The sequence below is a fragment of the Pristiophorus japonicus genome, chromosome 15 (genome assembly GCF_044704955.1).
Source record: "Pristiophorus japonicus isolate sPriJap1 chromosome 15, sPriJap1.hap1, whole genome shotgun sequence".
Taxonomy (NCBI): domain Eukaryota; kingdom Metazoa; phylum Chordata; class Chondrichthyes; family Pristiophoridae; genus Pristiophorus; species Pristiophorus japonicus.
The window spans coordinates 1,358,359-1,374,439 of record NC_091991.1 but is presented as its reverse complement, the minus strand read 5'-3'; the positions used below and the strand labels follow the sequence as shown (position 1 = coordinate 1,374,439).

General features: G+C 41.1%; 1 protein-coding gene across 3 annotated transcripts in view; it reads left to right on the top strand.

Moving 5' to 3' along the window:
* Positions 1-4,324, top strand: part of LOC139280553 (host cell factor 1-like) — a 94,402-nt gene extending 90,078 nt beyond the window's left edge. For all 3 annotated transcript variants that reach the window (XM_070900039.1, XM_070900041.1, XM_070900040.1), the window contains exon 25: positions 1,499-4,324. In XM_070900039.1, coding sequence (XP_070756140.1) covers positions 1,499-1,538 — 40 coding nt within the window. In that variant the 3' untranslated portion in view covers positions 1,539-4,324. The remainder of the gene's footprint in view (positions 1-1,498) is intronic.
* The last annotated feature ends 11,757 nt before the right edge of the window (positions 4,325-16,081 follow it).

Genomic DNA, 16,081 nt, shown 5'->3' with positions numbered 1-16,081 from the left:
TTTTGCAAGACAAAGTCTTTCGAGAAAAATAAAATGGTTGATGCCTTTAACATGTGATGGGGCCGTCACTTTGACTGGAACTTGGGGAACTATGGAAATTGAATGGAACTACCATAATTCTGCTGCAGATTTCAAGGTGAGCCTGGAAAGCGAGTGATTCCCCTGTTAAAGGGAGTTCTGTGTGGGTTTTTTGTGTGCTGTATTCCCTTGTAACGTCACTTATTGACCAGATTTAAAAGGTCTAGAATTTCAGGACAGTGGAGAATGTGGGGGGGGGGTGGCGGCGGCGGCGGCGGCGGCCGTATGCATTTGTATAGCGCCTTTCACGACCACCGGATGTCCCAAAGCGCTTTACAGCCAATGAAGTGCTTTTTGGAGTGTAGTCAATGTTGTAATGTGGGAAACGCAGCAGCTAATTTGCACACAGCAAGCTCCCACACACAGCAATGTGATAATGACCAGATAATCTGTTTTTGTTATGTTGATTGAGGGATAAATATTGGCCCCATGACACCGGGGATAACTCCCCTGCTCTTCTTCAAAATAGCGCCGTGGGATATTTTACATCCACCTGAGAGCAGATGGGGCCTCAGTTTAATATTTCATCTAAAAGGTGGTGCTCTGACAGTACAGCACAACGAGCCTAGATTTTTGTGCTCGAGTCTCGAGTGGGATTTGAACCCACAACCTGCTGACTCTGAGGTGAAGGTGCTGCCCACTGAGTCACGGCATAAGAAATGGGAGCCGGAGTCGACCATTTGGCCCTTCGAGTCTCCTCCACCATTTAATAAGATCATGGCTGATCCTCTACTTCAAGTCTACCTTCCTGCCCTATCCCCATATCCATCGGTTCCCTTAGTATCCACAAATCTAGCAGCCTCAGTCTTGAGCAGAAGAAATACGTGAATCTTGTGACTCGTATTAGCGGCCATGGAAGCCTTGGTTCTCAGCCCTCCTCACCATCACTGTTCAAAGATGCATGGTGGCAAATAAGAACATGATAGGAGCAGGAGTAGGCAATTTGGCCCCTCGAGCCTGCTCCGCCATTCAATAAGATCATGGCTGATCTGATCATGGACTCAGCTCCACTTCCCCGCCCGCTCCCCATATCCCTTGACTCCCTTATCGCTCAAAAATCTGTCTCTCTTCATCTTAAATATATTCAATGACCCAGACTCCACAGCTCTCTGGGGCAGAGAATTCCACAGATTCACGACCCTGAGAGAAGAAATTCCTCCTCATCTCAGTTTTAAATGAGCGGCCCCTTATTCTGAGACTATGCCCCCTAGTTCTAGATTCCCCCACGAGGGGAAACATCCTCTCTGCATCTACCCTGTCAAGCCCCCTCAGAATCTTATATGTTTCAATAAGATCACCTCTCAAATGGCACAATTCAGAAGGAAACGGGTGGTGGAGTACAAAGAGGGAATAACTGAGGCTATGCAAGGTGTCCCACAGTGGAAGACCTATTAACACAATGCCATGAATGTCATTGCAGCACTAAAGGTAGCGGAGCCAAGAAATCCAAGTCCGAATGATGAATAGAAGACGTCTTCTATTTGCTGGATGAACGAAGTAAAGTACCGTCGGATAGTATTTGTATTTATTTTGTAAATGTTTTGTAATATGTTTCTGTTATACTCTTAATTCCTATAACTTGTGAGCTTCTTAGAGAAGGAATTTCATTTGTATTAATTGTACAAAGTACATTTCTTGTTTTAGAACTGTGACAAATAGGCTTCAGGCAAGTTTTAAATGATAGCTTTTTAGAAACACATATAATGTAGATTTTAAATTTGTATTAACATTACTGTGTAGAGTTCATGTAGGTGGCTTGTTTCTAAAGTGGCTTATTCTGAAATCACTACAGTAGTGACTGGATGTTTGCTGTGCAAGCAGTGGTTTAAAGAGTTTTCAAAAGAAATGTTGGCGTGTCACCTTGTTGCAGGTGGATTAGGTAGGTCTTTAAAGCATGTTTATATGTGGATGAAGTTTGGGACCAAAAAAGGCACTACGGAGAAGCAGCTTCCTTCTCAGAGTAGCACTTACACAGATTCTGAATCACCATTAGAAACGGACATTATTGGACAATTTTCTTTGTGCGTGTGTGTGTGCGCCAAGTGGCACTCTTGTGCATGGTTTGTATTGAGAAATTTAAAAACTGCCTTTTAATTTGCAATTTTTATACAAATATAAAAATGAATGAAGATGTGTTGGGTGTAGAATTGGATGACCCCACTGTTTTACTATTAAACATCACCAAATAGATTAACCAGAATCATCTCTTGGGCCAAAATGAAGTATTTTTGCAGCAGTTTGGTTACTTCAAATGTAAAGACTTGCCCTACACACGTAGAGACACATCTCCATACAGAAATCACAGGGGAAATCTCGGATGTGTGTATGGAAAGGGGATTGATTAGTCTTCCAGCAAACCGTGATGACTTAAGCAACACGAGCTGCTTTAAATGCAGTAAACATTGTTTCAGTTGCACACGTTAATTGAATTAAAGTCCCTTTTTACGAGTACTTCTTGTTTCGGTGAGCACTGTTAATTTACCGGAACGTTGTGGGGTCATGCAACTTTAAGAATTCGCAACTCAAGTATTTTGTCGGACTGGTTGAGGCTGAAAATTGATTAATGCTGCAATACTGGCTAATTTCATCACCGTATAATTGTATAGTTCAGAAGATTACCTCTGCCGTAGCTAACCAGTCGGTTGTATTTGTCATTGAACGCAATAGTTTATAATAATTTCTTGCATTTTTCTTTTCATTTGTTTTTCTCTCAATTCTTTTTTTGCTAACCCTGTTCATAAAGTTATAGTGCAGAAGATAGAGCACCCCCACCTCTTGAGTTGAATTTTAGGCAACTGCACACGCAGATCTGCATAAAACACTTTTGTTAATCCCACACTAACCGCTATAGCAAGGTGCATTGGGAAGGGTCAGTCCACAAGAAAGTTTGACATTTTAGTAATGTTGCTCTTGTATCTTTCTACAGATATATATTATGTATAATATCATTGGAGTAATCCTTATTTGGTAAGACATGTTCAGCTTTTTTTGCAGTAAATACGGCTTTAAATAATTCTCTGCAGTTTAGTTTAATTAAAAAGCGACATTTCCAGCAATGGATGGATTATTTGGGTATGTTTCCCCACACCATGTGATTGGATATTTACTTTATATCTCTAACTCAATAAAAGCCAGAAGTAATTTTTTTAATTTTAAAAAGCTGTAGACATTTTTTATAAACTGGACTATTTAAGGTTTGTAGCGGAGCCCTTTTAAGACCAATTCCTAATTTTCAGCAAAAAAGTGTGTCCTGAAGTAAAGTTGGATCAGAACTGTTCCTATTGAGTTTCTGCTGTACTGAAAATAAAAAGAAAAGTTGCCGAATCTGAATGCTACTCTCTTGATCATGCATACAGCTCCTACCCATTCACAACAACATACAGCTACAACAACTTGTATTTGTATAGTGCCTTTAACGTAGTAACATGTCCCAAGGTGCTTCACAGGAGCGTTATAGAACAAAATTTGACACCGAGCCACATAAGGAGATATTCGGGCAGATGGTCAAAGAGGTAGGTTTTAAGGAGCGTCTTAAAGGAGGCGGAGAGGATTAGGGAGGGAGTTCCAGAGCTTGGGGCCATGGCGGCTGGAGCGATTATAATCAGGGATAGTCAAGAGGCTTGAATTGGAGGAGCGCCAATATCTCGGAGTTGTAGGGCTGGAGGAGGTTAAAGTGATGGGAAAGGACGGCCATGGAGGGATTTGAAAACTAGGATTAGAATTTTGAAATCTAGTCATTGCTTAACTGGGAGCCAATGTAGGTCAGCGAGCATAAGTAACAAGTGGTTTAAATTGAAAAGATACATTTAAATGTTTAATATAGGGTACATTGAAACTACATGCATTTTTTATTCTTGTAATGATGATATTTATGAGCAATCCATTAATAATTGATAGTGTGCTACTGACATCTAGTGGCAATGAATAGAACTCTGGTGACATTCTGTTTGATTTCTGTGTGACCTGGATTGATAGCTCGGCAGCATGAGCTAATGTTTGATCTGCATCCCCTATTTCTATTTTTGTGCTTGGCTTTTATTTTTTTTAATTTTTGTGCAGGGGCAAAGTATTTGCGTTGGTTTTCACTAGTTTAAAAATGGAACCATTAATGCAGACTGCACTTCTCGGCTTTAACATGCATTCAGAAAATGTACTCTTGTCCCTCCGCCCACCCCCATTGTGTGTCAATACCAGAGCAGAAATGGTGCAGATATAACAGTGTTATATAAAGAACTGGTTGAATGTAGCTGTGGTTTCTGTTCTTGCTCAACAAAAGACTTGTATAATGAAGTTGTGTTTTTACTTGTGATGCCTTTTTGATATTTTGTCTCCATGATGTCTGTGGTTTCATTTCCACCCCCACCCATTTTATTTTTTTGCCTGATTTCAGTGACATTTATTTCTAGTGAATTCCACTTCCAACCCGCCCCAAATAACTCTGAAGTAATTGAAACCGGATAATGGGTGAGCCCATGACTGGTAATAAATGTTAACATATCCAGCCACGGCACAACATCTTGGAACTCAAGACACAAACACCTCCGAAGGCAGAAATGAATGTCCCTCACAGCAACACATTTTCTGAATGACTTCACACATCTTCCAATACCTAAATAAACACTGACACAAAACTAAAGTAACAACAAACCGTTTTTATATGAAAATAACTATTTTAGAACAAAAGCTAATGCAAAAATGCTTTGCTATAAAGGTTATAAATTTAAGTGAAAATATGTCAGTGTTAAAAATGTGACAAGGTAAGAAAGTTTGTAAACTTTTTGCTTTTGGATGGAGGGAGAAGGAAGTGGCTCACTTTGTACAAATGAATCACCTGGTCCTGCAAAAAGAGGGAGGGAGAGTAGCTAGGATGCCCCATTAATAGTCTCGGGTCTGAGAGGGATCATATCCATCACGTCTTTCCCCCTCGCTCCACTCCAATCCCTTTGTATAGATTGGAAGTTTCCTAGCTTTCTCTGGTTTTCTGTTGACCTCATCCTATTTTTCTGCACTTTTAACTTCCTTGTATACTTCTTTCAAAACAACAGAGATAGTGTTCTAGATAAAGGCCTCTATACCAGTTGTATCAGCAAGACCGTTATTGCCTCTGAACCAGACTCGAGCTGCTAGTATTTTCTCCTCTTTGGGTGATGTTTTTTATGTACGTGTGTTCATCACCCGTTCAGGAATGAAGGCGACCAGGGCCCTGAAAATCCACATGGGGCCGCTTGCAAGTGCCAAGATGCAGCTGCTGGCTCTGACCCTGCCCAGGTTTGTGAAGTTAGGAGGTGGGGCCGGGGACAATCGGCGTCTTTGGTGCCTGGGGAGTATATCTGAGGCACCCCCGGCAGAAGTGGTGCTGCTCTTCCCCCCCCCCACCCTAGCATTTCAACTCCCTTATGGTGGGAGATATCAGCAGATTTTAAGGGCCGTCTGGTCCATAAACTAATGTTCTTTAATCTGTGCCAAATTGGAGGTCCACTGCTTAAAGCATCAAACCTTGATGGTTTTGCTGCAGTGCAGGCTCACTGCATCAACACAGGTAGCTTTCCTTCCAGCAAGTTTACTGTAGGTTTGTACGTTATGCCCGATTGTATTATCACAAGTTGTAAGTGGTGCAGGACAGTGTTCAGCACATTTTTGTGGTGGAGCTAGAAAGTACTGTATTTAAAAGTGCCACTGACTGACATACGCTACAGCCTGCATTAACTCCATGCAGCAGGAACACCGTGCCTAGCTCACTGTGTTGATGGAGGTCATACTGACTGCATCCGTGCAGATGTCTGTTAGAACAACAATCCTATTGACTAAGGATGGGATAATGACCAGAAATGATAAGTTTGGTTTGAATTCACAAAATTAAAGTAGATTTTTTTGACCAGTTTTGGGATGAGAAGACATGGAAATTAAGCACAAGGAATTGCAGACAATTATTTTATAATAGCAAGTAATAGTATTTGATCATAGTCACTGAAGCAGTATTAATAAAGAAATCCCAAGCACTAAGAAAAAGGATACTTGCAAAGAAGGCATGTAGAAGTTGCTGATAAATTCCCTGATGATTTTGTGTAAAAATAATCAAAGTGCTGATTCCCCAATCAGATGCTCCTGGCAAGGAACCGTGCTTGGAGAGAGTGTGGGTCCTGAAATGGGCTTTGCACCCCCGCTTTTTCCACTCCATTGAAATTCATGGAAAATCGGGTACTGTGCGGCCATTATTTCCTGATCAGCACTCCCTATAGGAACTTGTTTGGGGAATACCTCAATGTTTCCTGAATTATAGTGGCTGCACGACTCTATTTTAGTATGTTCTTCGTGTACTCATTTTTGGAAATATTTTGTCAGAAAAGACTGCACTTTTAAAACTAAATTTGAGCTTAAGTGGGATTTAATCTAGAATTAATCTTAGCCATAATTAATGCAGGTGATTAGGAAAGGGTTTTTTTTAGACGGGAAGTTTCGCTGTCTACAATTCTCTTAAATCAAAGAGAATTCAAGTAAGTGTCTTACTCAGTTATCATTGCGATAGTCTGCCATCTTTGTGGAGGAAAGCTACGCAGAGATATTGCTTCCTATAGAATTATACACCTTGTTACCTTCCCCAACTTCAACAATTTGCACTTACAACTTGGCTGTATATAGTGTCTCAATCTGTGGCCCTGTTCCCCCTGTCTTCCTTCCATCAGCATCAGCGGACTTGGTTATTGATGCATTGAATAATCCCAGGCACAAAATATCTCCCTGTGCACCTTTTTGATAATTTTCTAATGCTCTTGATCCTTTTCAGACCTCTTCCTAATTGTGATGAAGTTTTCTTTGATAAATGCCTTTTGCACTCTTCAGCCCACCTGGACCTTGCCCTTGGCTAATGCTCAATGCTGGCCGCTGGTTTTAAGGTTTCATCAGACCACTGAAATTCAGCACACCTGTGTGTATGCTATTTTTCCATTGTTTCTTGGCTACTCAAGGTATGAACATTACTTGTAGATTAGCAAGAGGGCTCAACATGACTATAATTTATTGGAAGGCTGTTCTGCCTGCTGTGATGTCCAAACTCAGTTAATCCTAAAATTAAGGAGACCCTTGTGTGAGTGACCAGCTTGCAAAGTAATTTTCTTGTTCCATCGATCCGAGTACTGATGCACTGGTTCAGTGACATTCTCTGCTGACTTGTGTCCAGGCTGATCGCATCAGGATCACCCGCAGAACAAACAACCTCCTTCACCTTGGGGAAAGTCCTGAAGGAATCCACGTGGACTTTTATATTGTCGATTGCTACCCTTTTACAATGAAGTGTTGATAATGAGCATAGAATGCCCAAGTCGCTCTCCAAAGCCCGAGACATCTGGAGCACATGCTTTTTATCTCCAGTTGCTAGATATTTATTCCATATTTTAAAAAATTCAGGGTGAGGAAGCGAGTGGGGAGAAATTTAGAATGCCTTTAAGGACAACGGAGGAGATGGTGGTTTACAGGATGCAGACTGTTCTGACTCCGCATTCTCATTGAGGAAATATCTCGTTCTTGCTACCACTTCATTTTGGTGTCTACGTACCGGACTGTTCTACTGCAAGTGACGTTCTATCACCAGCTGGTCAGGCCTGCCCCAACTTCCGACTCTTAAGTGAGCTCCCACAAATATTATTTAGGAAAACTTTATATGGGCTGCAGCAGTTTTAATGGCAATAAGTCCTGCCAAGTTGTATATAGCAATCCTATGGCAACAGAGAAAGCCTTGCTTATTACAGCTCTCTCATGGTTTTCCAATACGGTCTGTGAAATCCCCTGTCCAAATCGAAGTGTTGATACCACCTGAGAGAATAGGTTTGAATTTGTGGCTATACACTCAAAGGGCTTTTCAGATGCATGTAGCTTCCTGGCAAAGGCAATTGGTTAAATTTATTCAAAAAAAAATTATGCAATGAGTGCAACCAAAGTTCCTCTGAGCACAAAAGTACTATGCATATTAAATAACAGTTATACGGGGCTTTGCATTTTGGATTCTGGCTCAAGGTATCCCGCACTGCTTTATCTGGCTGAGAAATCCCAAGTTTCCCACCTGAGTTTCAGGAGATGCAGCAACAACATATTTATACAGCACCTTTATGGAATAAAACTTCCCAAGCCCTGTTATAACATTAAAAACACAAATTTGACACCAAGCCATCTAAGGCATACATGCAGTTAGTGTTAACCTTTGGCCAGGGATGTTCCAATCTTTATTAGACAGCTGGAAATAATAGCAGCAGTTTCTGAATGACATTCACAATATGGTTTATAGAAGCTCAGTCTAGCTGATTCAGTGCCCCTTCAAAGAATGCCTGAAATCTGAATGCTGCAATCCTTTCTTGCCCATCGAAGGTTTGTTCCTGGATTGCAGAGGGCCAGGCAGACTGGATACCAGGAGAGGTCGACGCAACAAATTCCCTTCATCCACTACTCCGCCTTGCGGCAATGCGGCAGATCCCTTCATTGGTGCAGCAGGGGATTAGTTATCAAGCAAGGGTTCGACTGGTCAGGTATAGAGATAAGGGAATTGGATTAATTCCTTTATGTTTTGAAATTACATCGGAATCATAGCACAGAAACATGCCATTCAGCTCAACTGGTCCATGCCAGTGTTTGTGCTTCACACGAGCCGCCGTCCGCCTTGTTTTATCTAACCCTATCTGCACATCCTTCTAGTCCTTTCTCCCTTATGAACCTATCTAGCTTATCCTTAAAGGCATCTTTGCTAGCCGCCTCAACTACTTCAAATGGTAATGAGTTCCACATTCTCACCACTCTCTTGGTGAAGAAGTATTTCCTGAATTCCTTTTTGGATTTGTTAGTGGCTATCTTATATTTATGACCCCTAGTTTTGGTCTCCGCCCACCCCCACATATGAGGATATAGGAATTTTTAATAGTTAAAAATTGACAAAGTGCACATAGATGGAAGACTTTTAATATATAGGTACAGGTATCTTAATCTTTAACATCAGAATGAGGTTTTGCAGGGTATGTGTTCTACATTCCTACGTGTAATAATTATATTTATGTACCAGTCTGCAGTGTGTGTGACATTTTGTGGATCGTGGTTATATGTGTAGGTTTTTGGCTTGCTTCCAATGCAAGCTGTGTCGATATTGATTGAGTCTGGTCTTTTTCTCTGCTTCCACCCGTGGAAAGATAGAGCTATAAATATCTGGAGAACTGAGTTGACAGCAAAATAGGTGGTATGTAGTGTCCTATTACCCAGGGCCCTACACAATTCTGTTGCTTTATGCTTGTACCATTTAGGTTGACCCACTCGTAGCAGATAAGACTGGGGTGTAGGGCCAGCAACCAGAAGAGAGGCATTCGTACCGCATTGCCATTCAGGTAGAGACTTCTCACATTCAAGTTAAAGCCTGATGAACATGAGTAGGGCATATAATATAGCTATAAAGTAGTGATGTAGTGTAAAAATTGCACAAACGTTGCTAAATATATCAAATTATTTTTGGATTAAATAGTGATTAATTTATCAGATAATCTAGCTGAAGTAACAGATGATATGAATAGTGAGTGAAGCTTGAGTGGTTTATTAGCACTATTTGAACCAATTCACCACTTTCTGGCATTTACAACTCCCAAAAGTTTTCGTTAACAAAATCTGTACTTCTTGGTAAATGGGTGACATGGCACTGAACTGGTCCTAAGAGAAACCACGATGCTTACGTCGGGTTTCGTTTCCTGGGGCCCTTCAACACACACTGCCTATTGTATAGGTGCTCACGATTGAATTTATAAAACAAATATTGAAGTTTATGTCAATGTTGCATTGCAAGTGTGTTAATGCAGGAACCAGTGGCTACAACAACAACTTGTATTTATATAGCACCTTTAACGTAGTAAAAAGTCCCAGGAGCGTTGAACAAAATTTGACACCGAACCACACAGGAGAAATTAGGATGGGTGATCAAAAACTTGGTCAAAAGGGTAGGTTTTAAGGAGTGTCTTAAAGGAGGAGAGAGAGGTTTAGGGAGGGAATCCCAGAGCTCAGGGCCAAGGCAGCCAACGGCTGAGCCATTTTAAAATCAGGGATGCTCAAGAGGCCAGAATTGGAGGAGTGCAGATATCACTGAAAGTTGTTAACATACTTGGATATCCGTAATTTCATCACTGTGATGTGAAGAATTAATTCATCTCCCAGTGGATCAAATATTGGCAGTAGAAGCTTTGCAGACAGATGTCTTCAACACTTGAGCTTCATTTAATGGCTGATAAAATGTTTCCTTGTGATGTTCTCAACCCCCTTTCTCCTTGTTTATTGTCATGGGTACTTTCTGTTCAGCTCCTTGGCCCTGCATGTAAATCGCAGTAGATGATCGTATCCTGCCAGATGCATGATAACTTTGCACAAAATAGTATAAAAATTGTTCAGTCCAGACTCCGCATTTAAATGCACAGCTGTGGAGCGAGTACAGGGGAGTGGGACTAATTGGATAGCACTTTCAAAGAGCCGTCACAGTACGATTCTATGAATAGCTTAATTCAGTTAAAAGAATGGAGCCTCCATGTTCTTTCACTTTCCTCACCATGACGGTGGTGGTCATGAGCTTATAGCTGGTGGAGAGTTACAAAGTTTAATATTATTTTTTCAGTTTAGGCCTTATCCCAACATGTTTACACGGGATATACGGCACAGAAACCGTCCATTCGGCCCAACCAGTCCATGCCGGTGTTTATGCTCCACTCGAGCCTCCTCCCGTCTTTCCCCATCTAAATCTATCAGCATAACCCTCTATTCCCTTCTCCCCCATATACTTGTCCAGCCTCCCCTTAAATGCATCGATACTATGTCTTGTGGTTGTGGCTAAATGGCACTTTCCTTAAGCAGAACTGAAAACTGCCCTTAAATGTGCCATGGATTAACTCCCTCATTGTGTAATATTGCTCACCAGATAATCTGGGATTCCCAACATATTCTCCCATTGCTTCTGAAAGCAGGGAATAACATGCAGTCAGACCAGGGCGTACAAGATAAACCACTTGGTCATATTGGCTGGCTCTGTTGCACAGGAGGGCAGGAAAAAGAGTGGGGGAGCGATAGTGATAGGGGATTCAATTGTAAGGGGAATAGATAGGCGTTTCTGCGGACGCAACCGAGACTCCAGGATGGTATGTTGCCTCCCTGGTGCAAGGGTCAAGGATATCTCGGAGCGGGTGCAGGACATTCTAAAAAGGGAGGGAGAACAGCCAGTTGTCGTGGTGCACATTGGTACCAACGACATAGGTAAAAAAAGGGATGAGGTCCTACAAAATGAATTTAAGGAGCTAGGAGCTAAATTAAAAAGTAGGACCTCAAAAGTAGTAATCTCGGGATTGCTACCAGTGCCACGTGCTAGTCAGAGTAGGAATTGCAGGATAGCTCAGATGAATACGTGGCTTGAGCAATGGTGCAGCAGGGAGGGATTCAAATTCCTGGGGCATTGGAACTGGTTCTGGGGGAGGTGGGACCAGTACAAACCGGACGGTCTGCACCTGGGCAGAATCGGAACCAATGTCCTCGGGGGAGTGTTTGCTAGTGCTGTTGGGGAGGAGTTAAACTAATATGGCAGGGGGATGGGAACCAATGCAGGGAGATAGAGGGAAACAAAAAGGAGGCAAAAGCAAAAGACAGAAAGGAGATGAGGAAAAGTGGAGGGCAGAGAAACCCAAGGCAAAGAACAAAAAGGACCATTGTACAGCAAAATTCTAAAAGGACAGAGGGTGTTAAAAAAACAAGCCTGAAGGCTTTGTGTCTTAATGCAAGGAGTATCCGCAATAAGGTGGATGAATTAACTGTGCAAATAGATGTTAACAAATATGATGTGATTGGGATTACGGAGACGTGGCTCCAGGATGATCAGGGCTGGGAACTCAACATCCAGGGGTATTCAACATTCAGGAAGGATAGAATAAAAGGAAAAGGAGGTGGGGTAGCATTGCTGGTTAAGGAGGAGATTAAGGCAATAGTTAGGAAGGACATTAGCTTGGATGATGTGGAATACGAGGAGTATAGGCACAACTTGCTCAACCTTTCTTCATATGACAACCCCTTCATCTCAGGAATCAACCTTCTCTGACCTGCCTCCAATGCAAGTATATCCTTCCTTAAATAAGGAGACCAAAACTGTATGTAGTACTCCAGGTGTGGCCTCACCAATACCCTGTACAGTTGTAGCAGGACTTCTCTGCTTTTATACTCCTTTGCAATCAAGGCCAACATTCCATTTGCCTTCCTGATCACTTGCTGTACCTGCCTACTAACTTTGTGTTTCATGTACAAGGACCCCCAGGTCCCTCTGTACTGCAGCATTTTGTAATCACTCCCTGTTTAAATAATTTGCATTTTTGTTTTTCTGACCAAAGTGGATAACCTCACATTTTTCCACATTATAGTCCATCTGCCAAATTTTTGCCCACTCACATGTTCATTTATTTTGTCCGGTCTAAAGATATTGTATACTGGATAATAACGTAAAATAAACTCCTGGGTGGTGCCTTTATGTATGCAGAGAAAGGGAACATTTGAGCCTTTGTGACTTGCTCCTATCTATTTTTACAAACTCAGGTTAATACGCTTGAGGTTTCAAATGCAAGTAAGAGGCGCAGGTTTAAAAAATCGCACTTTGTAATAGATTAACCCTTGTATTGCCGATGGCGAGGTAACTTAGCGAGCACTCGAATCCCCTCGGAGGGCTGGGAGGGAGATGGAGAATTGGAGTGAGAGCAGACTTTTCCCCTCAAAGTATTACATTCGAAGATAATAGGGGGAAAGAAAGATGGGGAGCAGAGGATCTTAAAAATCTGTACGTTTAAGAAAAGGGATTTAAGTTTATTTTAGGAATATCACATCAATCATATTATTTGTGCCGCCTGAGTCATGTTACTACCCTATAGGATATTTTTCAGTGTCACCATGCATGAGCTGAAATGTTGTTTTAAAAATTCTCCCAACTGAAAAGTACAGCATTCTCAGCAGTGTAAGGGTTAATTCTATACTGCGAGTTGAAAAATTCAATGCATCTTATCAGATGTCAGCCACATCAATTGTCAGTGGATAGAAGCACGTTGTAGAAATAAGCTCACTAGTTTATCAATATTCACTTCTCTGATTAGACTCATTCACTTGATGCTAATCACATTATTTGATGGCCTGACCTTGCTTGGTGATGATTCTCAGCAACTGCAATAGATCAAAGGGGAAATATTGCTTATTTCATTATTTTTAAATGAAGAATGTTTTAAAAGCATTTTTTTTTATGTATTTTGATGAGAAAAGGTTTAAATGCATTTAAGTTTTAGGTGAACATAAATGCATTTAAGTTAGATAAGCACATGAGGGAGAAAGGACTAGAAGGAGATGGTGACTGGGTTAGATGAAGAGGGGCAGGAGGCAATGTTCCTGTTGAGCTGTGTTTTAAATGTGCGATAATTCACCGTGCAGCTCCTTTAAAAAAAATTCTCCAAAAATGAGCGGGAATATTGATGAGAGGAGGCGGGTGTGGAGCATAAACACCGGGTGGCCCCTTTGGGCCGAAAGGTCTGTTTCTGTGCTGGACAGTTTGTATAATTCTCTGTAAAATTGCATGAAACTTTTCCCCTTGAAGTACAAAACAAACAAAAGGATTTGTCCAGATAAATTGCTGTTTTGAAAATCCAATATTAAACTCTGTTGCTGACCAGAAATCATACTTTTAAAGGGTGATCCCTTTAATGCGAATTGTGAATAAAGTTAGTGTACCAACAAACGAGGCCAACCATCCATTCTGGGGTGGCAGCTTCAAAGCATTCCTCGAGCCAAGAACTAGTGGTCAGTAAACAGTATGCGTCTTTCTAGGATCTCCATGTAAGCAATGTTCCCTTTAAGCCGCGCAGCACTTGCCCTGCCTTACAGCTTGTTGGCTTTTCAACCTGAATGGGCCACGCAACAGAACAAAGTAACTGGAACATTACATGCAAGTCGGCAACATTTCAGAAAAGGTCTTTTTCAGGAACGTCGTTTAATATTTTTTTTAAATAGGTTTTTGCAACATTACTGGTTATGGTCAAAGTCAAAGCAAGTATAGTGTGTGGTGTTGGTGAATTATTTTTAATTGTTTTTTTTTATGTATGTGTGTATATATATATATATATATATATATGTGTGTGTGTGTGTGTGTGTTAAAAACATGACAAATATTTACGTACAAAGTAATTTAATGTCCTTCCTAGCTATTCTGTGACCTAAACCGCAGCTATGAGTAAGATTTACTCTCGAGTTAGGTAGCATCTCCCTCAGATTGCAAGTTTTCAGACACAGTTTTGCAGTTAGACAGCTGCGTTAACCGAGGAAAGGGCTATTATAAACCACACTTCTACATTAGGAGTAGGACAGGGTCAAAACTGTCGATCAGAACTGACTTTGTGAAGGATTTTTTTTAATGCAAAGGCGATGGATGACTCTAGTTTAGTGTGAATTTGTCAGAATTAACGAATCATTGACCAATCCCCAAGTCTTGGCCCTTTAAGTACTTTGCGAGTTGTGCAATTGTTCTCAACTGGTATACTTTTTAAATAAAATTGGTGAAAACGTGAACAGACAAGACATTTGAAAATAGGTTTTTGTAATATTACTGCGGCTGAGAAAGCACATATACCACAACTCTGTGCTGAAATTATCGTACTCGGGCTCAAACTTGTATAAATCAATCTGTGAAGCAGCCCATCTTAAACAAACAACATCCTAATGTTCATGTCAGGCAAAATGCAACTTTCAGAGCTCTTTCGGTGGAACATAATGTCAATTTATTTCTTCCCGATCGGTCGTACTTTAAGCTTGTTTGTGCTTTATAGGAAAAACCCAAGTGTTCTCTTTGTACATTCTCGACAGTGATAAAGTAATTGCCAATAACTTTTTATCCTACTTGCCACTTTCTCTTCGGTTGGTTAACACACAAATAAAGCCTTTATAATTATGCCTGTGTTCATAGTTTCTCTTGTCTTCAGTTTCTTGGATGTGTGTCAACTACAAAGCACATTGATTTGTAACACCAACATGCAAGCTGGTTTGTTACCCAGGCAATTTGAAAAGTTTTTTTCAAAACATTTATAAAGTATTCGGTATGTATTGTGTGGTTATTTTTCAAAGCGATTTGGTTTATTTTAAAATCCTGATTAATCACCTTTGCTGTATTAGTTTTTAGTGTGGCCTCTAATTTTTTGGCGGTACTAAATTTCCTGTGTAACTGTTCTGAGCAATGTTCCCTTTAATACTTTTTGGGGGTGCGCAGCCCATTCAAAATTCACTTTTTCCTATGTAAGAGCTGGCCGCACAGCTTAAAGAGAACGTTGGTCCAGGCCAAATTTCATCCCTCAACAAAACTTTAAAAAAAACACAGATTATCTGACAAAGACAGACTTGCATTTATATAGCACCTTTCATGATCATCGGACATCTCAAAGCGTTTTACAGCCAATGAAGTACTTTTGAAGTGCAGTCACTGTTGTAATGTAGGAAATGCAGCAGCCAATTTGTGACAATGACCCGATAATCTGTTTTAGTGATGTTGATTGAGGGATAAATATTGGCCCCAGGACACCGGGGCTAACTGCCCTGCTCTTCTTCGAAATAGTGCCTTGGGATCTTTTACGTCCACCTGAGAGAGCAGACAGGGCCTCGGTTTAACGTCTCATCTCAAAGACGGCACCTCCGACAGTGCGGCACTCCCTCAGTACTGCACTGGGAGTGTCAGTCTAGAGTTATGTGCTCACCATCTGGTCATTATCACGTTGCTGTGTGTGGGAGCTTGCTGTGCGCAATGAGCTGCTGCATTTCCCACATTATAACAGTGACTGCACTCCCAAAAAAAGTACTTCGTTGGCTGTAAAGCGCTTTGGGATGTCCTGAAGTTGTGAAAGGTTCTATAGAAATGTTTTTTTTCCTTCCATCTCAGTAGGCACTCAAATTACTTTTGAAAACTTATGTTTCTCTCAATTAAATGGCTGCCTTTTTTTAC